The sequence below is a fragment of the Bos javanicus genome, chromosome 11 (assembly GCF_032452875.1).
Source record: "Bos javanicus breed banteng chromosome 11, ARS-OSU_banteng_1.0, whole genome shotgun sequence".
Lineage (NCBI taxonomy): Eukaryota > Metazoa > Chordata > Mammalia > Artiodactyla > Bovidae > Bos > Bos javanicus.
The window spans coordinates 13,595,014-13,621,702 of NC_083878.1; the positions used below are offsets into that span (position 1 = coordinate 13,595,014).

At 50.8% G+C, this 26,689-nt stretch overlaps 1 protein-coding gene across 1 annotated transcript; it reads right to left on the bottom strand.

Moving 5' to 3' along the window:
• On the bottom strand, window positions 1-26,553 carry ATP6V1B1 (ATPase H+ transporting V1 subunit B1). Its single transcript, XM_061431978.1, has 14 exons — window positions 26,296-26,553; window positions 19,537-19,592; window positions 8,058-8,156; window positions 7,758-7,851; window positions 7,103-7,180; window positions 6,424-6,563; window positions 5,393-5,494; window positions 4,827-4,924; window positions 3,665-3,788; window positions 3,354-3,504; window positions 3,028-3,110; window positions 1,981-2,085; window positions 1,642-1,771; window positions 1-1,531 (listed from the first exon to the last, which is right to left on the bottom strand). The coding sequence occupies exons 1-14, from the start codon at window positions 26,408-26,410 to the stop codon at window positions 1,368-1,370; spliced, it is 1,539 nt and encodes a 512-aa protein (XP_061287962.1). The 5' UTR covers window positions 26,411-26,553; the 3' UTR covers window positions 1-1,367.
• Window positions 26,554-26,689: the final 136 nt, after the last annotated feature.

Here is a 26,689-nt window from a genome sequence, read left to right on the forward strand (position 1 = left end):
TATCGTATGATTCCATTTATATGAGTTGACCGGCATAGGCAAAGCTACAGAAATAGAAAGATTAATGATTACCTTGGACTGGGGAAGGGGTAGAAGAGGGGTTTGAGGAGTGATAACTCAGGTTATAGGGTTTCTACTTGAGGTGATGAAGGTGTTCTAAAATTGGTTGTTGTGATGATTACTCAGCTCTCTGAATACACTAAAAGTTGCTGAATTGTACAATTATAAATAGGTAAATTGTATGGTATGTGAATCATATCTCAATAAAGCTATTAGTAAGTAAAAACAACCCTGTGCCCTGTGGACACCCAAAAGCTTTCCCTAAAATGGCTATAAATTGTCCTGGGGATGGCAATTTTATTCTCAGGGCCTCCTTTGGTGTCAGCTCTTTTTTTTGATGTGGATCATTTTTAAAGTCTTTTTTGAATTTGTTATGATATTGCTTCTGTTTTTTTTTTTTTTTTTGGTGGAAAGGCATGCAGGATCTCAGCTTCATCCCCTGCATTGGAAGCCGAAGTCCTAAGCACTGGACTGCCAGGGAAGTCCCTGGTGTCAGCTCTTGATCCAAGAATTCCGGCCTGGTTCCATAACACACTGACCCAGAAATGGGACTCAGTCTTTTGCTGAAGATCTACCTTCCCAGCCTTCCCTGCCTTTTAGGAAGCATTCATGACTTCACCGTAGATGGGACAGAGGAGGCAGGAAGGGAGGGCATTACAGAAGAGTGGGCAGTTTTCAAAGGAACATCAGTATCCTGGTTTTTAGGATGCTCTTCACCCATTTCTTAACCGGGGGCACTTTTCTTCAGGCTATCTCCCCAGCAACTCCCCTAGAGTAAACCAAATTCCTTTCTGGCATATCTTAGGCGGGCATCTTTTGTGGCCTTGAGACTGCTTTCTATGGCCCTTGACCTCACATTCCTAAGATACCTATTAAGATACTTTTTAAGGAAGATAAATATTTCCCTAAGAAGAATTATGCTGTTATTGGTTAAGACACTAATGTGTTTTTTCTTTTTAAGGTAGAGAGAATAGTTTAATGAACCTCACAAATCCATCACCCTCAGCTCCAACAATCATCAATGTTTTACCAATCTTATTTTTACATGAGATGAATTCTTATGGGATGGGGGCTACTTTTAATATACAAATGCTCCTATCAGAACAAGACAGAGAATACAGGCTTAACCACCTTCTGGTTCTCAATTCGGGGAATCCAGGGAAAGGACTGGAATGTAGAAGTGGCCTCCTCTCTCCTCATAGCCCGTGGCGGGCTGAGGGTGGGCACGGAGTTGGTTAAAGTGTGTGGACCGTGAGGATGGGACGGACGAAGGCGGTCCCTGGACCCTGCTCTTAGGGCGGGCGGGGCTACAGCGCAGTGTCGGCTTCAGTGTCCTGTGGCGCCCCCTCGCGGGAAAAGAATTCATCGATGATGTTCTGCGGGATGCGCTTCAGCATTTCCTTGGGGAAGGTGCGCAGCAGCTTCCAGCCCAGGTCCAAAGACTCGAACACCGAGCGTTTCTCGTAGGGACCTACGGACAGAGCAGGAGTGTCAAGGGTGTGTGTGTGTGTGTGTGTGTGTGTGTGTGTGTGTGTGTCGGAGTAAGGCGGTTGCTGCCTGAATGCCCCCAACGCGCCTCACCCTGGTTGATGAACTTCTTCTCAAACTTCTGCAGGAATTCCAGGTAGAGCAGATCCTCGGAAGTGAGCGCCTCCTCTCCCACCACTGCCTTCATGGCCTGCACATCCTTCCCGATGGCGTAGCAGGCATACTGGGTGAAGGGGGCGGGGCGGGGGTGAGGGGATCAGCAGTCACGGCAGGCTTACCGCAGGAGTCCCGTGTTCCCCCATCTGACTGTGCGTCCGGGGACCCCAAAAGGGGAGGGATTGTTTGCCAGAAGAAAAGCTCGTGATCCAACTAAGGCTCCAGCCTCCAGCTTCTGAAACTAGCTTCCCACCAGCCCTTGGGCTCACTCCTTACCAGCTGGTTGGAGACATCTCCATGGTCCTTTCTGGTCATCCCCTCCCCAATGGCGGACTTCATCAGCCGCGACAGGGAAGGGAGGACGTTGATGGGCGGGTAGATCTGGGGGGAGCCGAAACAGGCAGTGGCAGAAGGCAGGGTCCGAACTTTCCCCTCCTTCTCCCCTTTATTTGTCTTCCCTCCCTCTGTGGTTCTCCTGAGACTGGTCCTTATTCATCCCACAGAAAGATGGGCTGGTCACACCCCTCCCCCTTTATCTCCCACAAATCCTGGGGCTTGGGTATACAGGCGTCTAGATGTGTGTGCCTAGATAGAATGGAAGGGGGAGTTCATGAAAGTCTAACTATTTCAAAACTTTTGATTATTATTGAGATGAAAACGAGTTGAAACTTAATAGCTCTTAGCTGCAAGGGAAGAAGCTGCCAAAGAGGAAACAGTCCTCTTTGGGACAGGCATATTGTTCACCACCTACTTGTCTCAGTTACCTATCGTTTTTGTTCAGTAAAGCAAACTACTGGAAAGAAAAGAGAATTGGCATTTATTTTGTATCTATGATCTGCTAGATGCTTTCTATATCTATGTGTACTTTTATACTGTATACTTTTTTGTTTTGGATTTTTGGTTGGGGGGCTGTATTAGGTGACATGTAACCAGGTATTGAAGCTGTGCCCCCTAGCAATGGAAGCATGCAGTCCTAACCACTGGACCACCAGGAAATTCCCACCAATTTATTTTGTTCTCCACAATGCAACTGTGTGATACGTATTATCATTCCCATTTTACAGATGTGGAAACTGAGGATTAGAGAGATGAAATGATTTTCTAAAGATCCCACAGCCAAGGAGGCTGGACTCCACCCAGACTTGTCTTCTTTCTGGGGACCAAACTGTCTTCGTGGGGATTAGCTCCTGTTTAGGGTTAGCCTTGCCTGGCCCCTCCTCATTCACTAGAGGTAAAGTGCAGTGGGAAGCGGTATACTGGTTACTAGTCATTGTCTTTGGAGATGGTAGAGAGACTTGGAAGTGGGTAGAGAGGGGATGCTACCTGTCTGTTATGAAGCTGTCTGTCCACGTAGATCTGTCCCTCTGTGATGAAGCCCGTCAGGTCTGGGATTGGGTGGGTGATATCTGCAAGGAGAAGCACTGGTGTCAGTAAAGATGGTGTTCAGGTCTCCACCCACGCAGGGCCATGTAGGTTCTATTCCCTCACAGGAGTGGGTGACAGGTGGAGGCAAGGAAGGGACAGTGCCTACCCTGCTGGAGGAGTGGAGCTAGTGTGCATTCATGGAAAGAAGCATGGGTCCTGTCAGTGTCTGGGTGGGACGGGAGGGCAGGGGACTGCAGGGGGCAGTGGGCAGGGAGGTGGCTCACCGTCATTGGGCATGGTGAGGATGGGGATCTGAGTGATGGATCCGCCCCGGCCCTCCACGCGGCCCGCCCGCTCGTAGATGGTGGCCAAGTCAGTGTACATGTACCCAGGGAAGCCTCGGCGCCCAGGCACCTCCTCTCTGGCAGCTGAGACCTGAAATACCCATGGGCCTTGGGGTAAGGGGATGATACAAAGAATGGGCATGGGGGGTTCAGTGACCACGAGGAATGGGATGGGGGTGGGCCTGCGTGGGCCAGCTCTGGGATCATGACTAGGGGGCGCTGAGCCTGACCCTCCTCGCCAGCCAACTCACTTCCCGCAAGGCCTCCGCATAGGAACTCATGTCCGTCAGTATGACCAGCACGTGCTTCTCACACTGGTAGGCGAGGAACTCTGCCGTGGTCAGTGCCAGGCGCGGGGTGATGATCCGCTCGATCCTGCAGGTATGGCCAATGGTTAGAGCACCTGGAGGCCAGGCCTGTGCTCCCTTTAGCCCCCGTGCTGCATGGAGAGTGAACTTGGAAGCTGGTACAGTGCACAGCAGCAAAGGACTGGGGAAGATGAGCCCTAGCCCCTGGCCCCCAGGTCCAGGCCATGGTTCCTGGGAGACTGGGCCCTCAACCACATCCTGCTGTTCAAGGTGGGAACAGGGACAGAGGCTGGGACAGGCAGGCAGGGAGCTGGGTGAGAGGGCCAGGCAGGGCCCGGAGGGCAGATGGCATGTCAGAGCTCAGCAGCTGGCGCTCTGCATATCCCTCCCCAAGGGCACCTGGGCTTGGGTCAGCCAGAAGGCTCCCACTCTCTGTGTCCTCAGGGTTCCCTCCTTCCTGTTCCCCTCTCCGTTCCTGAGCACACGTGTGGGCCATATACTTGCCTGCCTTGCAGCGCCTTCCACAGTGAGTGCTCCGGGGCCCTTCCTCCCGCTCCAGTCACTCAGACCCCAGGCCCTGTGCCCATGGCACTTTTCTTTAGGATACCATCTGGGCCTCCTGAGCTCTGCTCCCTAGTTTCTGGAGTACGTTCAGCTCCCAGGACAGTTTTTGGTTATTGGTTAGGTTATTAGTATTAGGTTATTATTAGTATTAGGTTTTTGGTTTTTGGTTTTCATCACCTGACCTACAGATTTAAATTCACATTTTCTCAACTTTTAAAATGGCAGTTTTTCTAAGCAAATGGTTTAGGGAAATACCTCTTTAGTGGTGACCTTGCGGAAGCAAGTCTAAGATGAGGAGCCCTGACTTACGGCAGTGGCTGGATGCAGGTTGTAGGGAGGGTGGATGGGCTTCAGACGGCCAGCAGGCGGTGGTCTGGCTCTCACTATCTCCTCCTGCACTGTCCCCACCTCTTTCCCAGCCTCAGTTTCCCCATCTGCACAATGAGGGGTTGCTCTCCCAGCTCTGGCGAAGCCTGAGACCTGGGCTGCGGGTCTTGGAAGGGGGCAGGGCCTGCTGCCTACAGGTAGCGTGGGTGCTCACGTGGGGTCGTTGGCCAAGTTCAGGAAGAGGCAGACGTTGCCCATGGTGCCATTCTGCTCGAAGTCAGACTTGAAGAACCTGGCTGTCTCCATGTTCACCTGGACACACGGCAGGGAGGGCTGGAGGTGGGGCCAGGCCCCTCCCATCTCTTCCAGCAAAGCCTATTACTATAGTATAGTATAGCTATTACCAGCTATCAGTCAGTGGGGTCTCATCAGAACCCCAGAGAGAGGTTCAGACGTCAGGCTGAGCTGCTCGGTGTCACCCTGCTCCTCACCTGACCCGCTAAACCTCTTGTTCCTTTGAGCGCCCCTGGGCTCTCTGTCCTGAAGCCATCTTTTCTCCCCTAATTTCCTCCTTCCCCAGCTGCCCCAGAATCCTCTTGGGGCTGCTGTGGGGGACACACTGCCCAGCCCTCATTCACACTCTTGCCTCTCCCAACAGACAGGCCAGGTTCTTGGCTAGAAGGATTACGTCTCCCCCCTTAGATGGGGTATGCCTGGGGCCAAGGGGCCAAGGGCCCGCCCGCCACCTACAGAACTTGTCATCTGCCCAACCTCTCTTACCCCCATGGCTGCAAAGACGATGGCAAAGTTGTCATCATGATAGTCCAGCACGGCCTTGGACTTCTTCACCAGCCCAGCCTGGCGGCAGATCTGGGCGGCGATCTGGGGACAGAAGGAAGGACATCAGAACTGGAGCCTGAGCCGGCGCCTCTGGGCACCACTGAGAAGTGTGGGCAGGGTGATGCTCTGTCCATCCTCCCGCTGAGGCCTTAGGTGGGAGGGACCCAAGGTCACACATGGAAGGGCTCCCCTGGGTCCTATAGCCGCTCCCAGGGGAAGGGCCGCCCCAGCCCAGGGTGCCTGTCATGAAGAGCAGGGTGGAAAAACAGTTCCAAAGAACAACTACCTACCTCGAGTTTGGGGCAACTAGGTCCTTCAGAACCCCCTGTCCCCCGCCCCATGCTGGGGTGTCTCTGGGGCCGGTGGTGTGTGGGATTACCAGATCCAGGATGAGATGTGTGTAGGCAGGAGTCAGGGACACTTAGACCATCCAATCACTCCGGGCATTTTGAAGGTGAGCTGGGGTGCATCCAGGAGTCGTGGGGGTGGGTGGTCAGTGGGAACCATCTAGAAACCTTGTCACCCCAGCTGCTCTGGGAAGAACTGGGCTGTTTGCTCTTGGTGGTGGGGGTAGGGTAGGAAACTTTCCCAGAGAAGTTCCACACAGTTGTGGGGCTGGCATGAGGTGGGGTTTGCTCAGTGCAGGCAAGTAAAGAGCACCATGAGGACCAGCGGGTAGAGCTGTCTTCTTAGCTGAGCAGGACTTTCAACACTGAGGTTATGTGTGGGCTCTCTCGTGAACCAGTGGGGGCCCCACTCACTCAGAAAGGAGGCTTGCAGATCTGTCTGGGGACACCACGGGGGCCTGTGCAGCCCTGAGGCCCGGAGCTGCCACAAGACAGCTGCCGGTGGCCCCAGCTCCGCTGGCCCCTGCCCACTCGGCACAGGAGGCACCCTTGCTGGCCCACAGCTCTGGCCCCTGCTCCTTCCCTTCCCCTTGGTCGTGCCTGCAGGCCCCACACAGTCCTCACCTCATTGTGGGGGAGCCCAGCTGCTGAGAAGATGGGGATCTTCTGACCACGGGCAATGCTGTTCATGACGTCGATGGGCGAGATGCCTGTCTCGATCATCTCCTCGGGGTAGATGCGGTCGTGGGGGTTGATGGGCTGGCCTGGGAGATGGCAGTCACAGGCCCTGCAGGAGGGTTCAGGCCCTTCCCCGTGTACCGCCCCCAGCCCTGCCCCAGGAGCACTGCAGGACAGAATTTTCTTCAATGATGGAGACGTGCTCTAACTGCGCTGCTCAGGATGCAGGCCTGGCCACCTGTAGCTACTGAGCACGTGCAGTGGGGTTGTGACATGAAATTTTATTTCATTTGAATTAGTTTGTATTTAAATAAAAACCACAGCCCATTGCTCTGTTCGATGGTACCATCTAGGCACATTAGAAGTCTTGGGCATGTGGGGAATTTGCATAATGATGATGGCATTTTATAGGAATGGGACGTGAAGTGCTGCTGGCCCCGGACAGGGAGGCCTTTGCTGCTGTGGTATCTCACCTGATCCACCTGTTGGTCTGACCAGTCCTGGGGGTGAACCCTGGGCAATGTCTGAGGCAGAACTTCCGAGTGTGAGGTGACACAGGCTGTGACTGGGGTGGGGAAAGGTGGTTGGAAGCTGGGTCCTGGGAGCTGTCCAAAGCCTCACTTACCGTTGATATCCAGGAAGTCCTCTGCCATGACCACTGGCCCCTTGTCAATGGGTTTGCCTGAGCCGTTGAAAACCCGACCTGGGGGTGGGTGAGGGGGCTTGGAGAATGCTCAGGACCAGCCCCGGGTCTCTCACTGCTGCTCACCCTCCACACCACCACCAGCTCCCACCTGTCCCTCCTGTCCCAAACGCCCCATGTCCCCCTGCCCTCAGCCCTCAGTGATCCCCAGGGGGCTGGCTACAGTGACTTTCCCCTTGGGGGCCTTCCCTCCTCTCCTGGAAACCTTTATAGGCAAGACCTTGGCCGGGACAATGACTCAAATAAGGGCTTTTTAGAGCTGGAGAGAGGAGAGAGCCAGGGATGGCAGATCTTGGGAGATAACTAGGGGATGTGCAGTTCACTCCAGCTTGACCCCAAACGTCCTCGTCCTCTAGTTTACTGAAGTTGCCTTCTTCATGTACTGAACACCTGCTGTATGTCAGGCCCTGAGCGCAGGTTGGGGGTCAAAGAGAAGGCACAACCTCTGACCTCAGAGGGCTCCCAAGGGAGGCAGACAGCTGGGGAGTCAACAACAGCACGGTCTGTTAAGCACTTGGTCAGGGACGCTGGACTGGACGGAGAGAGGGGCGCTCCACCCCCCAACCCTACCCCTCACCCAGCATGTCCTCTGACACTGGGGTCCGTAGGATGTCCCCCGTGAATTCGCAGGTGGTCTTCTGGGCATCAATCCCAGAGGTCCCTTCAAACACCTACAGGATAAGAGGTTAGTTACTTTAACAGGGGGTTTGCTGGGGAGAATGGGGCCTCCCATTCTAGGCTCCCTTTGTGTCCAGCTCTGGGCAAGGTGCTTTCAGGGAAAACAGGCCATTTTCTGCCTTTGGAGTTTATGAGAGTGTGGACACTTTGTGGGTTCATTCATTTATTCAACCAGAAACATCTTAGTGACACCACTTACCTGCACAATTGCCTTGGTCCCAGAAACCTCGAGCACTTGCCCACTCCGCTGAGTCCCGTTGGGGAGGGTAAAGTTGACAATCTCAGCATACTGGGCAAACTGGTAGGAGGGGAGAGCAGCCCAGAGTGACAGTGAGGACAGACAGTGAGACAGAGAGACAGAGAGACACTCCTCCCTGTCTCCTCCCCAGCCTTCCCCGGTCTCAAGCTCCTTTCTCCCATCCTGTGCCCAGACACTCTTGGAAATGAACTTGAGAGACTGGTTAAGTGGAAAGTTTGAATTCTGTTTGCAAGGCAGTATACTTGGGTGGGTAGGATCACTGACTTTAGAGTTGGAAGACCAGGGTTAGAACTGAAACTCTGACACTTAGAAGCTGTGTGACCTTGTGGAAGTTACATGATGTCTCTGAGCCTTACTTTCCTCATCTTTAAAGTGGGTATAATACTAACCCCTATTTCATAGGGCTGCTGTGAGAAGGAATATATACTATATGGTAAGTCATTATCTGGGGCTGGGACCTTGTAACAGCTCAATAAAATGTAGTCGTTATTATGGCTGTGTAGGTCTCCTGACCATTGTTTCTGCCCCTGTGGATTAATGATGAACACACTGGCAAAGTGCTGTCCTTGGCTCCCATGTGTCCCCATCTACCAGTGGCAATCTTTCCCTGGTCACGGGGCTGGGATCAATTCATGTGTAGTCCTCACAGTCTTCAGGAATAAAAAGAATCAGGCAATCACTTCTCTTTTGGTTAAGATCAAGGGAGGTATTCATTCTTAGTGTTAGAATCAGGCCGATATCTGGAATGTATAAAGAAATCTTACAACTCAACAGTAAAAAGACAAATACTGGACTTCCCTGGTGGTCCAGTGGTTAAGAATCCGCCTGCCAATGCAGGGGACACAGCTTTGATCCTTGGCCCAGCAGGATCTGCAAGCCATGGGGCAACTAAGCCCGTGAGCCACAACTCCTGACGCCCGCGCACTACAGCCCGTGTTCTGCAACAAAGAAGCCAGCGCAACGGGAAGCCAGAGTACTGCAACCAGAAACGAGCCCCTGTTCACCACAACTGGAGACAGCCCGTGTGCAGCAAGACCCCGGGTGGCCAAAAGCTAATTTGTTAATTAAAAAAGATGAATGTGCTATTTTAAACTGGCAAAGGATCTAAATAAACATTTCTCCAAAGAAGATATACACATGCCCAACTAATTAGTTATTGAGCTCCCCTGGTATCTCAGCTGGTAAAGAATCTGCCTGCAATGCAGGAGACCTGGGTTCGATCCCTGGGGTGGGAAGATCCCCTGGAGAAGGGAATGGCAACCCACTCCAGTGTTCTTGCCTGGACACTTGCCATGGACAGACAAGCCTGGCTGGCTACAGTCCCTGGGGTCACAAAGAGTTGGACATGACTGAGCCACTAAGTAAATAGCACAAACTAATTAGTCATTAAAGAAATGGAAACACACAGTGAGATAGCACTTCACACTCATGACTCTAATAAAGACAGATAATAACACGTGTTAAGGTTGTGGAGGAACTGGAATGCTCAGACACTGATGGTGGGAAGGTAAAATTGTGTGGTCACTTTGGAAAATAGTCTAGCAGTTTCTGAAAAGGTTAAACATAGAGTTACAATGTGACCCAACAATTCCATTCCCAGGTGTATACCCAAGAGAAATGGGAACACATAGCCACATAAAAACTTGCATGTGAAGGTTCACAGCAGCATTATTTATAATAGGCAAAAAGTGAAACTAACCCCAAAGTCCACAAACTGATAACTGGATAAACAAAGGTGGGATATCCATGCAGTAGAATACAAGTCAGCTTTAAAAAGGCATGAAGTGCTGATACAGGCTACAACACGGATGAACCTTGAAAACATCATGCTACGTGAAAGAATCCAGACACAGCAAGCCACAGAGGACGTGGTCCCATTGATACGGAATGTCCAGACGGTCCAATCCACAAAGCAAAAAGATCAGTGATTGCTGGGGACTGGCGGAGAAACTAACAGGTGCAGGGCTTCTCGCAGGTGATGAGAATGTTCTGGAATCAAGTACTGCTGACAGTTGCACAAGTCTGTGTATAGACTAAAACTCACTGAACTATACACTTGAAAAGAGCAATGTTTATAGTGTATAAACTATAACTCAATTTAAAAAAACGATCGGTCTTTCCCTCCAGGATCACAGATGCGCAGGTGGAGGGCTGCCCAGTGGGAATCCCCAAGCTCTGCTGTCTGTGTGTGCTTCAGGAGCCGAGTTCTAGAGCAGGCTACGAGCTGAGCCACAGAAGCTGGGCTGAGGGGCAGCCCCTCCCCTCTACCCTGGTCCTCAGCTCTGGTCAGCACCAGGAGAGCTAAGTCCTCCGCCTGCGCCTTCTTCCAGGGGAGGTACTGAAGAGAGTACAGAGCATTGCCCGGCATCCCTCAGCTTGCTGCCCATCCGTCTTGCTTCCTTGATTCACTTCAGGGAATAAGTCATAATCATAATCCAATAAAAATAAATGATGAAAAGATGGCGTCGCTTCATGCAGTGTTTCTAATATTCTGGGAAATTAAAGCACTCCTTTAAATTACTCCTTGGATATTAGAGGACATCAAAAGTAAAATGACAGGAGAAACAAAAAATAATAAAAAGGACAGCACTTCATGCCACAGCTGATAGCCAGCTGTACAATGTTTTCTGACCATAAGCAAAGTAAGGTAGAAGCCAGTAACAAAAAGACAGTGAGAAAAAACTTCTTATGTTTGGAAACTTTGAAACATTCTACATATCAGGTTAGAAAACATTTAGCACTAAACAAAAATGAAAAACTGTTTTTCAACGTATATGTGACACATTTAAAGTTTTAACAGCTTATATTAGAAAAGAGAAAAGGCGGAGGTAGTTTTGAACATATGCAACATTAAAAGTCAGAAAAAAGAACACCATTAACATTCCAAACAAAGTTGAAGAAATAATAAAAGGGCAGAGATCATTGAACAAGACACAGATACATAATAGAGAAGATCATCAAAGCCAAACTGGTTCTTTGAAAGCTTAATAAAACAGACAAATCTCTGGCAATGCTAAGAAAAAAGACATGAGTAAATAATTGTTGCAATAAAAAGTCAAAATTAGCTGTACTAATACTATTAAAAATAATTTTAAACCTAGGACTAACTTCATGCAGCATTTCAGATCTTAAATTAAATGAATAAATTTCTTGAAGAATACAAATCAAATCCAATTAAAAACAAAATAGAAAGCCAGGATACACCTATAATCTTCAAGATAGCAGATAAATAACTTAAAATATTTCCATGAAGAAAACACTAGTCCCAGATAATTAGTGAGTTCTAACAATCAAGAAACAAATAATTTGAAACTTACTTAAGCTCTTCAAAACACTGAAAGAAAAACTCAAGTCTTAATTCATTTTATGAGTCAAGGATAATCTTGATACAAAATAAGATATTAATGGGAAAATTATAGGCAATCTCAACCATGAACATAGATGCAAAACTACTAAGCAGATATTAGCAAATGAAATCCAGCAACGTACCAAAAAATACCATGTTACAAACAAACCAAGGAAACAAAGAAAAAATTTTTAAAAACAAAAAATGAAGATAAATGCACACTCACACAAAGAAAAATAAAAAAGACTAAGCTAGGATTAATCCAGGAACTCAAAGTTAGTCTAATATTAGAAAATCTACTAATATGTTTACCTTATTAATGAATTACAAGATTAAAAAACACATTATTTCAACAAGTTTTAGAAAAAGTTAAAACTACCCACGATTTCAAACAAAAACAAAAAGAACAGAATAAAAGGGGAATTCCTTAACCTTAAAAAGTAGCCTCAGAAAACCTGTAGAAAATAGTATAATGTTCAAAACATTCTCTTTAAAAATAGAAGCAGAACAACACTGCCTGCTATCATCGTTCCATTCAGCTTTATTGGAAGAACTAACCAAAGTAATAAGATGGAGAGAAGATAGAGATTAGAAGAAAGCAAAACTGTAAAATGAAAAACTCCCAAACCCCAAATCTAATGGATAGTATCCCCGAAGAAACTATAGACTAATTTCTCTTATAAACATAGAGGCAGAAATTATAAATAAACTATTGGTCAGTCAAATCAAATAGTATACTAAATAAATAAGCAAGTATGACCAAGTAGGGTTTATTCCAGCCACGCCAGCTTAGATCACCAACCTTTGGGAATCAGTCAACACCTCACAACATGGTTCATAATAATACGGAGTTTGTGAACCTAAAGGAAAAATCGCACGGGGTTATGTAAATAGAAGCCAAAAGGCTTTCGATATAATCCAGCAGTCATTTTCTAATATAGTTCTATGTAAAACAAGAATGGAAGGGAACTCCTTGCATACTAGACTATTTACCAAAGCCAGCATCAATATCCTTATAAATGGTAAAATGCTAAACCCATTTCATTTCCAGTAAAATCAGTAATGCACAGAGAGAGATGCTTATATCACCACTGTTACATAATATTGCTTTGGAAATTTTAGTTTAATAGTAAGACAAAAAAAAAGTTGAAAAGTATACTAAACATAAATAATGTTCTGTTTTGTTTTTTTTTTAATTTCTTTTTAAAAAAAATATTTATTTTTTAATTGAAGGATAATTGCTTTACATTTTTACTGTTTTCTGCCAAATAGCAACATGAATCAGCCAAAGACTGTTTTTTGAAAGGTTCAGAAATATTGAAGGCGGGCTGTGGAAATATTCCAGATTATAGAAGGCTAAACAGACATGATGATTAAATGTGATAGTCAGCCCTAGACTGAATCCTATTCCAGAGGGAGAAAAATGCTATAAAAGACTTAGTAGGTCATCTTATAAACTGGAATATGGATTGTAGATTAGATAAAAGTATCAGTGTCAATTTCATGTTGAAAGCTACTGTGGTTATGTAAGAGTACATCCTTATTCTTCAGAAGTACACACTAGAGTTTTGGACATAAATTACCCTCAAAAGCTCTAAAGAAAATAAAAAGAAGAACACACACACACACACACACACACACACACACATTCACTCAGAGCAAATGCTAGAACAAATAGGTATATGGATGTTCCTTGTACTATTTTTATTTTTGCAACTTTTTATAAATTTGAAATTGTTTTAATGAAAACTAAAATTAAAGTATGCCAATGGAAAAAGAGACAGGATTCCCTTTGTTTGCAGGTGATACTGTATACCTAAAAAACCTTCAAAGGAGCTAGTTAAAAATGAAACCAAATAAAAACAACCCCACCCAGAATTAATAAGAAAACTTGGCTGTGTATAAGATAAATATATAACAATCAATCTCAAATTATTTTCCATTATATGTTATTATAAGATTTGAATATAGTTCCCTGTTATACAGTAAATCTTTGTTGCTTAGCTATTTTAATTAGCTTGTACCTGTTAATCCCATTCTCATAATTTATCTCATAATCTGAAAAATAAAATAAAACGGAGTCACTCTTGGTTTGTGTTCTCTTCATTAAGTTTTATAGTCATGACTTTTCTTCTGTGTGTGTTTGCTATACCTCAATTAAACTTAAAACAAAACAAAACTGAATCACTTTGCTGTACATCCGAAACTAACACAATATTGTAAATCAACTATTCTTCAATTTAAAAAGAGTGTGTTTCTCCCCAAAAGAATCACAGAATGTTAAAAGGGATCATTCAACAAAATTTATGCAAAAAGCGAAAAAATCAATCTCTCTCTTTTCTATTCCAGCAATAAACAGAAGAGGAAATGGAGAGAAATATTTCATTCACAATAGGGTCAAAACCCATAAGATATCTGGAAATAAATTTAACAAGAAAAGTACAAGAAAATAATAAAATCTTACTAAAGGACAGAAAACAAGCCCTGAACAAATGGAGAGCAATAGTGTTTTCCAAAACAGTATGACTTACTATCATAAAAATTCAAATCCTTTTCAAATGGATAGAAATTCAATGCTTCCCCAATGGATTGTTTCTCCTGGAACTTAAAAATGATCTTAAAATCATTTAAATGTCTGAGAATATCCAAAAGCAGTTATGGAAAAGATTAGGAGTGGAGGACTTGCCTTGTCAGATATTAAAACATGCTCTAAAGCTACTGAGGTCAAGTGGTCAGTGTTGGTGTGAGGAAAACAGAGATGGGGAAGGCTACAGTTCAGAAACAGAGCCCAGATTTTAGGAGATTATTAGAGAGCAAACGTGGCAGATGAGTTCACAGGAGAAAAGAATCTGTTGTACGAATGGTTCTAAGATAGCTGGGTATCTACTCCCATCATAAACACAAAACAGACTCCAGGCATATAAAAATTTAAATATAAAACTAAAACAAAACACCAGAAGAACTTTTCTTCTTTCCCTTCTTATGGAATAATCTAGCTAAAAGCTGGATAAGAGAGACATCTTTAAGCAAGATAAGAAATCCAGAAGCCACCAACAAAAAATAGAAATCTTTGATAACACAAACATTTGAAATTTCTGGATGACAAAGATACCATCAACAAAGGTGAACAATAAACAAAGCAAAATGTGCAACTCAATACATTGGAAGAGTTCACAGAGAAGGAAGTGAGACGTCAACAGAGAAAGATACTCAACTCCCCCTAGTCATCAGGGAAACGCAACTAGAAGCAAGACAGAACTAGTCTTAGCTATTAGGCAAAATTACAGGTGACCACATATTCAGGGATGAAAAGATGCTAGGAAGTGGGTCCTCTCATGTATCACTGCCTTGCTGGACAAGCAATTTTGCTCCAAGTTGTCAATATCTATATAAAAAGAAATATACACTTTGAACCAGCAGTTCTATTTTGGGACAGTCTATCCTGCAGCAATAAAGGCATCCTACTATTTGTAACAGCAAAACCTGGAAACAGGCTGAATGTCTGTCAAAAAGGAAGTACATCACAGTACATTCACATTTACACAGTAAATCCAAACCACAGTCACTATCAAAAGGATAACTAAAATCTACCACATGGAGGAAATACTCCACACATTTTAAGAGACTAACAAACACCAACATTAATATCTGGCATGCTCATATTTGCCCACATATAGCAGGATCTTTACTTGGTTATCAAGAGGTTGGGAATAAAGAGGTCAGGAGCAAATGGTTAACTTTGTGTTTTTAATTTCACTCGTTGCAAAAAGCATGTTTTGTGTGTGCACGTAATTAAAATGTAAAAAAAAAGTTGGGGGGACTTCCCTTCATTGCAGGAGGTGGGGGTTCCATCTCTAGCCGGGGAACTAAGATGTGGGAGGTGCCCCGTGAGGACAAAAAAAAGGAAACATATTCAAGCACAGTGATGTGGCTGTCACCATCATTACCATCGTTATACTCCCTGCTGTCCACAATCCAGTGACCTTAAGGGCCAGGGAAGAGGCGTGGACGGCTCAGTTCCCCAAAGGGGTGTGAGCAAGACGGGGTCCTCTTTCCCAGGGCACCCCTGCTGGGGTGGAACCTAAGACCGGAGGCTTCCCAGCTCTGACAGTAGCTCTGGCTCGGGCCCCTCTTTGTCCTGTAAAGAGTATGCCAGGAAGGCAATTTTGTTCTCCCCTCAAGCACCCTCAGATCCCGCGGAGTGGGGACTCTCAGAGAGGGAGCTCGCTGCAAGAGGAGTGCTCTGGGGTCCGCTGAAGGGACTGGCTTTGGCTTCGCAACCACAAGAGGGAGCCCGAGAGCAAGGACTAGCCGGGTTGGGGCCGGGAAACCGGTGAAGTGCGAGTCCTGGCTCCTTCCCCTCTTCCTGCTCTCTGAGGGCCTGCGTGTCTCTCTCGGAAACGGCCACTGGCCTCGTTGTCTGTGGCGCAGATGGGGGGCTGCTGACCTCAGGAGGAAGATACTGGACAGAGCCCCGGCCCGAGTGGGCCCAAGAGAAGACAGGCAGCTGAGTGACAAAACCGATCTTTGTGTGTGTGTTGGGGGCGGGGGCGGGGGTGAGGTAGAGGGGAGAGGAGCTGGCGCGCGGAGTGTCCCTGAAGGATTTGAAACGTCAGAGACAATGCACTTTAAACAACAGGAAGGTTACAGCCAGACAGAAGGAAGAACTGTCAGAAGCATGGGGCAGGCATGGAAAGTACTGTCCAGAATCCTTTAGGAAGAGAATGCGTTATTTATTTGCGGGGAGGGGTAGGCTTAGCCACTTCGAGCAGGGTGTGCAGCGAGAGAATTCCAGTGTGCAGCGATGAGCTTGGATTTCTACCCTGTTCCCCAGCCACAGGCCTGATTCTCTCAGTTCGTTACTAAGAGGATTGCAGGGAGTGTGGACAGTTCAGTGCAACCCTCCTCCTTCGCTGCAGATTCAACCCCGATCCCAGCCAGCCAGGGGGCCGACACAGGGGCCTGGAAAGTTCTTAGCAAGTCCAGCAGGATGTGTACAGGGTGTGCTGCCTCCCAGACCTCTGCCTCTGACAACACGCAGGGCAGTCTGGGGACTCCTCCTTGGAGACTGTTGTCTAAGTTGATACACACAAGCTTTTCCCCTGAAGTTTGGGAGCTGCCACAGACATCTGGAAACAAGTCTGGTAGATAAGGTGAGTCTCAAATAAGGGCCAGTTGGAAACACAGAATATAGGCGCCAAAGATCCTCCAGAGCAGAGGTTCTGTGTGGTCTGGCCCTCCAGGCAGCAGTAGCCACTGGGAGCGTCTCAGGAATGCACATTCTTGGGTCTCAACCCAGGCTGCTGACTCAGAAACCACTGCTCTAGTGAAATCTCTCTAAAGTGTTCCAGGCAGGTGGACGTGAGATATCCAGACTCCTGTTTAATGCTTGCAGAACCTGTGCACTTGTGTGTGAGGGTACGTGTGTGAGTGTATGAGTGTGCTTTTGTGAGATCAGGTCTTGGAGTGTGGCTATTCAAGAATCTAGAAGAATCCATTTTATACTTGACAAAGCAGAGATGTAGCATTTTCTGGGTCACAGACCCTAGAAAATCAGATTAAACTGTGGAAATTATGCCCCTCCCCTTCAGTGCACAGGCATATGACTACTTCCTTAAAAGGTTTGCATACAATCTCCAAGCCCTTAGTATCTGGCTAAGAACTTCACATTTATTTTTTGCCAAGTGGATTCTTAGTTCCCTGACCAAGGATCGAACCTGGATCCCTGCTGTGAAAGCACTGTATCCTAACCGCTGGACCACCAGGGAATTCCTAAGAACTTCTGACCTACACAATTCTTCCCACCAGCTATTTTTCCTTTTGAGGCAGATGGAAGCAGAAAGCGTTATTGCCTGTGTGATTCAATTTGGGCAGAAGGTGGCGCTATAGAGACAGAATTATGGCATTTTTGCCCAAGCAACTCTAGAACAAGGGATGTGAGACAGTGGAGAGAGATGCATAAAGGTGCCTTCTCCAACTCCTGCACTTATGAGGCTATCAACTGCTGGTTCCTTTCCTTCCCTCTGCAAGCCCGGGGTTCTCTGAGTCTCTCCATCACGCAGTTACTATGCAAGAGTTACAGATGCGCCCCGGAATCTCAGGAGCATAGCCTGGGATCTATCTCCAGTTTCACAGTCCAGCACCAATTTACAGTTGACAACTGGATGTCTGTATGGACACTGACTCTCCTTACCACGCAGCGTCCTGTAGAGACTGACAGGTAGGGAGTGTGATGGAGGTGGGCAAGGGAGCAGGAGATTCACTGACTATTTAATCAGGCATATCAGCATATCCTAGCTCTTCTTGAGGAGGAATAATAACAATACATTCATCTGATTTGATCCCCACAACAGCCCTATTGTCAGTTAATAGATGAGGAAACGGGTTTACAGTCCTAGACAGATGGTTCTCAAACTTCGGGGAACATCAGATCACCTGGATGGCAATGAAAAAAAGCTTCTGGGCCCCACCCTGAGTTTCTGTCAGTCTGGGGTAGGGCCCTAGAATCCGTATTTCTAACAAGGTCCCAGGTGGTGCTTATGCTGCTGATCTAGAATTGACAGGTAGTTAATAGAAAGGGTGGAATGATCTGGGATTAAAATTGAAGAAGTCTGAGTCACACTGTCTGACTCCATCACACTTCTTTCCAGGACATCCCCGACACTAATGGGCCCAACTGTGATGTCCATATGAGCTCGGAATCTGTTTTCCCGAAATGAGTGGGTCTGATCTTTTTAAGAGGGCCAGATTTTGACAGGCCCATAATCAGTCACACTCTTAAATTCATTCATTCATTCACTCACCCTTCCTTTGAACAAACTGAGCAAGCATGATGGGCTGGGTGTTCAGTAAAAGTGCAGTGTGCGGCTCTGGGAGCCTGGGATTCATAAACATCACCCAAGTCCAATTGTGGGGGTTAGGGAGAAGATTTGGTCACTACATGTGACAGTTGGTGACCAAATGCCTTGATGGATGCTGCTGGCAAGACAGCACACAAAGTCAAGAGCAGGGACAAGCTCACTGTCCAGAAGGCTAAGAGAGGCTTCCAGGAGAAGGTGAGTCAGAAGAAGCGATGAGGAAAAGGTCATTGGGAAGGCAGAGTATGTGCAAAGGCCTGGAGACATCAATGGGAGCTCCACACAGAGACAGTGTGGGTTTCTAGGTGGGGAAGGGAGAGTGATGGGACGTGGAGAGGTGTGCAGGACCCCACCAGATGGAGGGTCTGTGTGGGGAAGGCATGGGGAGCCCTGGTGAATTAGGAGGAGGGGAGGGAAGGGGTTGGGACTGCATGGCAGAGGATGAGAGGGCGCCAGGCTGGGGACCCAGAAGCCATGGCCCTGAGAAGGGAGCAGTGGGTGGGAGAATGCTGACAGAGCATGAGCGCTGACAGACGGGGGCCCAGGAAGGGAGGAATCAAGGATGGCACCCAGGTCCAGTTAGGGTGTGGGTGGTGTGGGGCGGGAGACAGGAGTGGAACCAACAGTGGCGGGACGCAGAGTGACCTGGGAGCTTTGCAGGGCTCTTTGTGTCTCGAGAATCCCCAGCCTCGAACTCAGAATACTCCCAGTGTCTGCCATGGTCCTGCAGTTCCCAGGGACACCAAGTCGCCCACACCCTCCGCTATGAGGCATTCTTCACTTCCCACTCCAGCTGCTGGCTCCCAGGCTGAGGTATTCCGAAGACCTTTGAAAACCTCCAGGTCTGGAGAAAAGTTAGCTGCTATCCCTCTGCCTGCCACCTCCTCCTCTTCCCTTTAAAAAACATCCCTGAGCGACTGGTGGGAGATTCCTGCCCTGGGAGAAGTTAGATACAGCCATTCTACTGATGAAGAAAGAGGCGTGATAGCCCAGTAGGCCCTGCTGATGGCTGGTAGGAGCAGGTCTCTTAAAGGCCAGGGTGGGGTCCACAGAAAAGGTGGGAGGAGGAAACCCTGGGTGACTGAGGGTGGGAGGGTTAGGAAGAATGAGGTGGGCGCCTGGGAGACCCCTAAGGGCAGGGCAATTTAGAAGAAATCAGCGCAGGGGCAGTGAGCACTGAGATTTAATTGTCCCTGGGAAGAGGTGGAAATCTTACCTTGACCTGATCCAGCACCACCAGGGGCCCATTGACGCTGCACACGGTCCTGTAGGCTGGGGGAAGGGTGGAGGCGGGTGAGGGTCTCATACTGACAGACAGACAGACACACACACACAGAATCATCCTCTGCCCTCCCTCCCTCTAAGCACCACCCCCACCCCTCTTGGGACCCAGGCCATCAGGATCATTAGCTGTGACAGGGCCAGCCACCATTGCTGTAAGGGTCATGCCCCTGTCCGCAGGGCCCCCGCTGTCTCGGACACCTGCAGGAGGCTGGGGGAGGGCCAGGGCCAGGGCAGAGGCCTCCTCTCCCCTCCGCAGTCAGCCAGAGGTCTTTTTTATCCCTGAGGCCGCTCTGGCCTCAGCCCCCACTCACCCACTCCCTCCTCTCTGACCCACAGCATTTCCAAAAGCTGGAGATTCGATAAGAGCTGCCCTCTCTACCCCTCACCCCACCCCTGGCAGGACCACACTCCTCTCCATCACCCACACTGACTGGGCAGTCTGTGTGTGAGTGGGGTGGGGGTCCAGGCATCAGGGAGAAAGGCCAGCAGGGCCCTGCTCCTCCATGAAGCTGGGTTCATCGGGTGCCTGTGGGGGAGGGGAGAGAGTCGAGCATGGACTGGCAGGCAGGAAGCTTGCTTGGTTCTGTGAGGGGCTAGCTGAGGGCCCCTGAGCCCCTCCCTTGCCTGTAACCTGGAGACATGGTATCCCTTCCCCAGGCTCCTTTCAAAGTGCCAATGAGACAACCGGGAGGAAGGAGGCTGGCAGGGCGGATGGTTGGGGGTGTCTTCGAGGTCGCTAGGTCACTTCCAGGCTGGAAGGGCCTCAGGTGGGAGAGGGGTCCAGCCCTTTTCTCAACAGGCCAGAAGGATGGGGCCCAGAGAAGTGGAAGCCTACCCAGGGTCACAGACTTTTGTGGCAGAGCAGGGGCTGGGGACCCCCCACCTCGTGCTTCCCATCAGACCACATGGCTCCCAGCTACCTGCTCTCATGGTTCCAGCAAGCTGGCTGCCCAGCTGCCCCGCCAGGTGAAGCTAAATGCCCCAGCCCATGCCCTCCCTGGTCTAAGGCTCAGTGGTCAACCCCTTATTTTTGTGAGATCTAAGTTCCTTTCCCAGGGACTTGGGCTTGGAAGACCAAGCGTGCCAGGGGATCTTTGCACAGATGTTTGCCTGGTTATCCGGAGCAATTAGGAAAACTCAAGAAAGAGAAGTTCTTCTTGGAGTTGGGCCCTGAGCCAGGGCCCTCCCTCACCTTCCTGCCCTCAAACCACCACCCACCTGAACCATCCTCTTCTCCTTTTCCCATATTCCGTCTTAGCCAGGCCCACCCCGGTGGCACCAGGAACCAGGCTCTAGAGAGGGCTGCACCCTGGGGTCCCCAGCCAGCGCTCCCTCTCTCTATGGCCTTCCCATCAAGGAAGCTCTGGTATCTTCCCTCTTAAAACCATGCCCTCCGCCCCAATCCTTGTCCAGCAGCGATGATCACAGCCCAGCCTCCCACAAGCCTGGCTCCATTGCCCTCTCTTCCTGCCATCAGGAGGACGAATGGGGTGTGGCTTCGTGGAGGCACGAAGGAGGCTCCAGGTGGAGCCACACCTCACGCTCCAGTGTGGCTCTGCCCTGGGAAGGGATGACAGCCTGGACGTGTTCCCCTCCGCAGCTCCCTGAAGGCCCTGCCCTAATCGCCCCCCTCAGACCTCCTCGGACCCCCTCCAGCTACTCCTTCATACCTTTGGATGCTGAGACCTCAAGATGGTTACCTGGCTCCGACCTCTCACATCTGCCCTCCAAGCTCCGCTTCCCTCCCTCTCTCCCTTCAAGCCTGACCATTAGAGGCCTTCTCAGTACCAGGCTATGCAAATAAAGGAGGCAAATAAAACATGGAGCCTACAATTTAAAAGGGGCTAAAGTGGCTCAGATGGTAAAGAATCCCCCTGCAATACAGAAAACCTGAGTTCGATCCCTGAGTTGGGGGTCTTCCCCAAGTGGGTATGGCAACCCACTCCAGTGTTCTTGCCTGGAGAATCACATGGACAGAGGAGCCTGACGGGCTAGAGTCCATCGAGTTGCAAAGAGTCCGACATGACTCAGAACTAAGCACAACACAAAGAGGAAATAATTGCCAATAACTGCTACAGATGGAAAGAGCAGGGTGGGTGGAAATGGGCTGAAGGAGGCAGCTTGCAGGAAGAGCCATTTGAGCTGAGGCTCCAAGGTCAAACGGGGTCATCCCGGCAGCCCCCAGAGAGCTGGACGAAGGGCACGGCTGGCCCAGGTGAGGAGGTCCTGAGGCCTGGAGAAGGGCATCGTGGCTGCCGGGCACAGGCTCACTTTCCCTGTGAAAGAGGGTGTGCCTGCCAAGGCACAGGAAGGCCCGGCCTCTGGAGGGGGAGGACAGAGGCTGTGGCATCAGCCTCCCCACCAAGAAAATCACCCAACAGCCACACATGCCCTTCCTGGCCAGGTGGCATTTTGCCCACATCCTCTGAATTACCAGGACTGTGTGGAGTGGAGAGGGCTGAGGAGTCCAGCAGAGGGAAGGTGGGGGACTGCGAGGACAGGGGATGGAGCATGGGGCAGGGAGACCCTCCATTTCCAGGAAAGTGCTGGCATCTTACCCGCCTGTGGAGAAAATACCAAGACCAGCCTGAAGAAAGATCAAGTGGGGGTGCGGCGTGCAGGGAGGTGGGGGTGCAGGAGAGGAAGAGTGCCCCCCACCAGATCCAGAAATCCCCAGGGAAACATTTCTAACTCCACCGGGGGTGACGAGTCTTTCAACTTCCTCCTTTTGTTCACAGCTGGCTCCCCCCAGACACCTTGGTGATACCCAACAACTCTACCTGCGGAGGGGAGGAGTGGTGATGGTCACAAAGAAGGGAGTGATCTGGGTGTGGGTCTGGGGGAGCCAGGCAACGTGTTTGCCTGCAGTGGAGCTGGGAGCTCCATCTGCACTTCTCAATTTCACACAGTTATGTCTCGAAGTTCCAGCTCATCATAGCCCATTCCCAGGCTTCTGGCAGGCCTGGAGCTGGGCTCTCATTGCTGACTGAATACAGCACTGGGGGCATCCCTAGTAGCTCAGCTAGTAAAGAATTTGCTTGCAATGCAGGAGACCCTGGTTCAATTCCTGGGTCGGGAAGAGCCCCTGGAGAAGGGATAGGCTACGCACTCCAGTATTCTTGGGCTTCCCAGGTAGCTCAGTTGGTAAAGAATCTGCTTGCAATGTGGGAGACCTGGGTTCGATTCCTGGGTTGGGAAGATCCCCTGGAGAAGGGAACAGCTACCTACTCCAGCATTCTGGCCTGGAGAATTCCATGGGGGTCACAAAGAGTCAGACAGGACTGAGTGACTTTCATATGGCATAGCCTGGACTATTCATTGCAGATAATCCAGTTATATGGCCATTTCCATCCAGCCTCTGGTGACTGGCTGCCTTCAAGGCCTCGCCCTTGACTGACCAGGTCCTTTCCCTCTGAAACCCCACAGCTGGCACCCAGGAGAGAGTCCTGCTTTCCAATTTGTCTGTTACTCGAGGCAGATCGTGTCTCTCCCCTCAAACTAGGGATGTCTCCTCTGTCGGACTAGACAGTGTCTTTTCTTAGAGCCTTTCTGGTTTGGACACAGCCAAGGTAGTGGCTGTGCAACAAAGGTGTCCTTGATCGGAAGCCAGGCCTTTTGTCTGCACCCACACCCAACTCCGACTGTGTCCATTGCATGCAGTGGCAAACCGAGGCCCAGGAAGTCAGCTGACTTCTCCGAGGGCCCACCACAAATCAAGACAGTGTCTGGTGATGCTCAGGCCTTAGAGCCCCTACCCCAGCCCCGGGGCATGCCCCTGACCCCGGAGATGCTGCTGGAGGCAGGGCTTGAACCAGAAGACCCCTGAGGGGCACAGGCCTCCAGAGACTTTGCAGACACTCCCTTCAGCTGCTCTGCCTACCCCCTCTCCATTGTCCTAGCTGACACTTTGGGTTGTTCTCTGGGCTGCGGGCCCCTGCCTGCCCCCACCTCCCCACCGCCTTCCCCGTCAAAGGCTCAGCGGGGCTCCGCTAATTAGGGCCGGCCCGCCACACCTGCAGCGTCCTGGGAGCGGACTCAGGCGGGCGCCCATGCGTGAGGCCAAGGGGGGGGCAAGCCCGGGGCAGCAGGTCCTGCACCTCCTCCCTGATCCCTGCTGGAGGGATTAGGGGAGGGCGGGCAGGGGTTAGGAGGGTTTTTAGAATCAGCCCAAGACCCTGAATGGTGGAACTCTCTCCGTCACCTCCCCAGCCCTTGGTCGAGGAAACCAAGGCGGCCAGTGGTTTGGCACTCAAGTCCCTAGGCGATCTGACCTGGCTCCAGCCCTCCTGCCCGCCGGTTCGTCCTAACCTTTGCCCTGGTTGTGTGCCCCGACCTGTCGCCCTACTATCTTCTGCCCCACACAGTCAGCTAAAGCCCCAGGTCACCTCCTCTTGGTGCAGAACAGCTCTAGCTCCGAGGAAGGCAAAGTGGTCCTTTCCTTCCCAGGGTGGATACTGCAGAGTCACTCCCCATCCTGATTCCACCCCACTCTCCTTTCTGACCCAGTCCCCTCCCTCAGCCACTGCAGAGAAATCACTTTTGATGCCTCAGGCCTGTTTAGTCCACCTCCTCCTTCAGGAAGTCTTCCCCTGGACTCATCATCCCCACCCATGGCCAAGTGAGCTGGGGGGCAGGGAACCAGCTGCCCCACCCCCGTCCCCTGGCTCTCTGGTCCCTCCGCTCTCCTCCTGGGCTCTTTCTGCCTCTACATGAAGTTCTCTTGCCTGGAAGTGCTTAGAGTCCCTGGTAGGGAGAGGAGGGCAGAGAGAGACACAGGAGTCCAAACCCCCAGGGAGAAATAAACCCTCCAGGCTTCCGAGGAGGAGGGGGAGTTGGAGGAAACTCCAGAAGCAAGCTGAGGAATCCAGCCTCCCTCAGGTGGGCTGCTGGCCGGCCCGGGCCCCTGGGTGGGTGCTGGGAGGACACTGGTGTGCGGCAGAGGCACAGGAGTGGCCTTTGTCATCGCAATAACATCTTTAATGCAGGCGTGGAGCGAGGGGCTCACCCCGCGCTGACCCGTGACTCTGGGTCGGCTGTTGGGTGTGAACACAGTCACCTGGGTAGGGGCCCCATGGGGTGGACCAGGGGGACACTGCTTCCCGGGCTTCCAGACCCGGGTCAAACCTCCTGGGTGTTGCACGTTGTGCCAGGGCTTGTCGACTATAAATAAGCCTGCTGGGAGGGGACTGGCGGGAGGGGATCCTGGGGTAAGGTTGCACCCTGGGAGGGCACATTCCAGGAAGGAGGAAAGGGAGCCAGACCTCAGACCCAGCCCTATTCAGCACCCAGGCAGCTCTCCCACTCTCACAGGGGGAGGGGGAGGCCATCACAGGGCCTGGACAAAGGTCAACCAACTCTGCTCAGGTCTCCAGGTCTGGGCTCGGACTCAAGGGGGGCCCAGTCACTGCACATTTCTGGGCCTTGGTGACCCCAGCTTTGCCCTAGGGGAGAGTCTGGACCTTCATCTTCCCCGGTCCCCATGGCACCTCCGTGATAAATCTGACCCCACTCAGCTTCTCCTTGGCTGGGGTTTTCCACGCCCCTCAGTGCCCCCACCCAGAGCTGCTCCCCGAGCCCTGGGCCTGGTCATTCTGCTCCGCTCTCCGCTCTCCATGGTGTGGGCGTGCTGCACCCTAAACCCTCAGCTGCCTCCGTGGGGCTGGCCGGCTGCAGACGGAGGGGTGGCTGTGTTAGGCCAGAGTCCCCCCATATGCACCCTCTTGGGAGCCTCTGGCTCTGCTTAGCTGGTGCCGGCCAGGCCAGTTTACTCCAGTGAGCTGGGTGTCTGAGAATCCAGTAATTTGCCATACCAGACCAGGGAATGTGACCTTGGACAAGGAAAGATGATGGGCGGGGGTGGTACAGGCTTTGGCCCTGGGGCCTTACCAGGTTTTTGGCCCCAGACATCTGGACTTGGCCCACGCCTGCAGGACAGGCACTCGAGCAACCCCCAACGCCCCTTAGAAGCTCACAAGGGTCTATCCAGCCCCTACAGCCCCCACACCTGACACCTGGGTGCCAGGCACTTGCCCTTCTCCCAGCTGCTCACACACTGACGTGTGACGCCATCTGACCACAGTCATCCATGTTCTCCCTGTGAGCCCACATGCTGGCACACACACCCCCTTACCCAAGTGTACAAGCATGCACACAGTCTCACATATTTCCTTTCTGATGGTACACACTCTCAAGTTGTCACAATCGTATTCACACACATATATCATCACCCAAGTGGAGATGGGAGCACACACACCCCCCAGGCACAGCCCTTCCCCAGAATGCACACACCACCAGAGGTCACACAAGGGGTCACACGTTCCCCTCCCCGAGAATGCACACAACTCCTCATGCTGAGTATCCTGGGGTGCATATGAACACACCCCAAACACATCCACACAGGGGCACACACACACACACACGCATGCTCTTGGGGGCAGTTGGGAGCTCTCTGTGGACTCGGGGTCTCAGTGCAGGGTCACTGATCACAGGAAGGTTCCTGCAGCTACTCCGCTGCCGCTTCTCTGGGGTACCCTGGGCTGGGGACCTCTGTCCCCCCGTCTTGGCCACTCCGCAGCACGGAAGGCCCCTAAGGTTTCCCCAGGTCTGGGTCCTCCTCTGACCCTGAGGCTGAGAAGCAGGGCCTGAGGACGCAGCAGTCCACCCGACCACACCGGCTGGGGGTCATACTCACTGATGCGGGGGTGGGTGATGTAGTTTCGGGTGACCGCCTGCACGTGTTCTCGGGCGGCGCCCAAGCTCGCGCCGCCGGGGAGACCCCTGGGCCTACTGTCTACTTCCGCGGCCATGGCGTGTCGGGCTGGGAGCGGGTTCCCGAGCCTCCCACAACTCAGCCGAGCTGGAGCTGGAGAGAGCCGGCCGGCCTCCTCGGGCAACCACCCCTCCTTCCACCCTCCTCTCCTCTCCCAGGGTTGACTGTAAACACGGAAACCTGGCCCTTTGGCTTGGAGCCCTTCCAGATCTGGGAGGTGCCCTGGGCCACCTGGGAGTGGGAGGCTGGGGGAGGAGCAGGGGCGGGCTTCTCCCACCTCTGTCTGTGGTTCCAAGCTCCTGACCCAGCCCTGCAG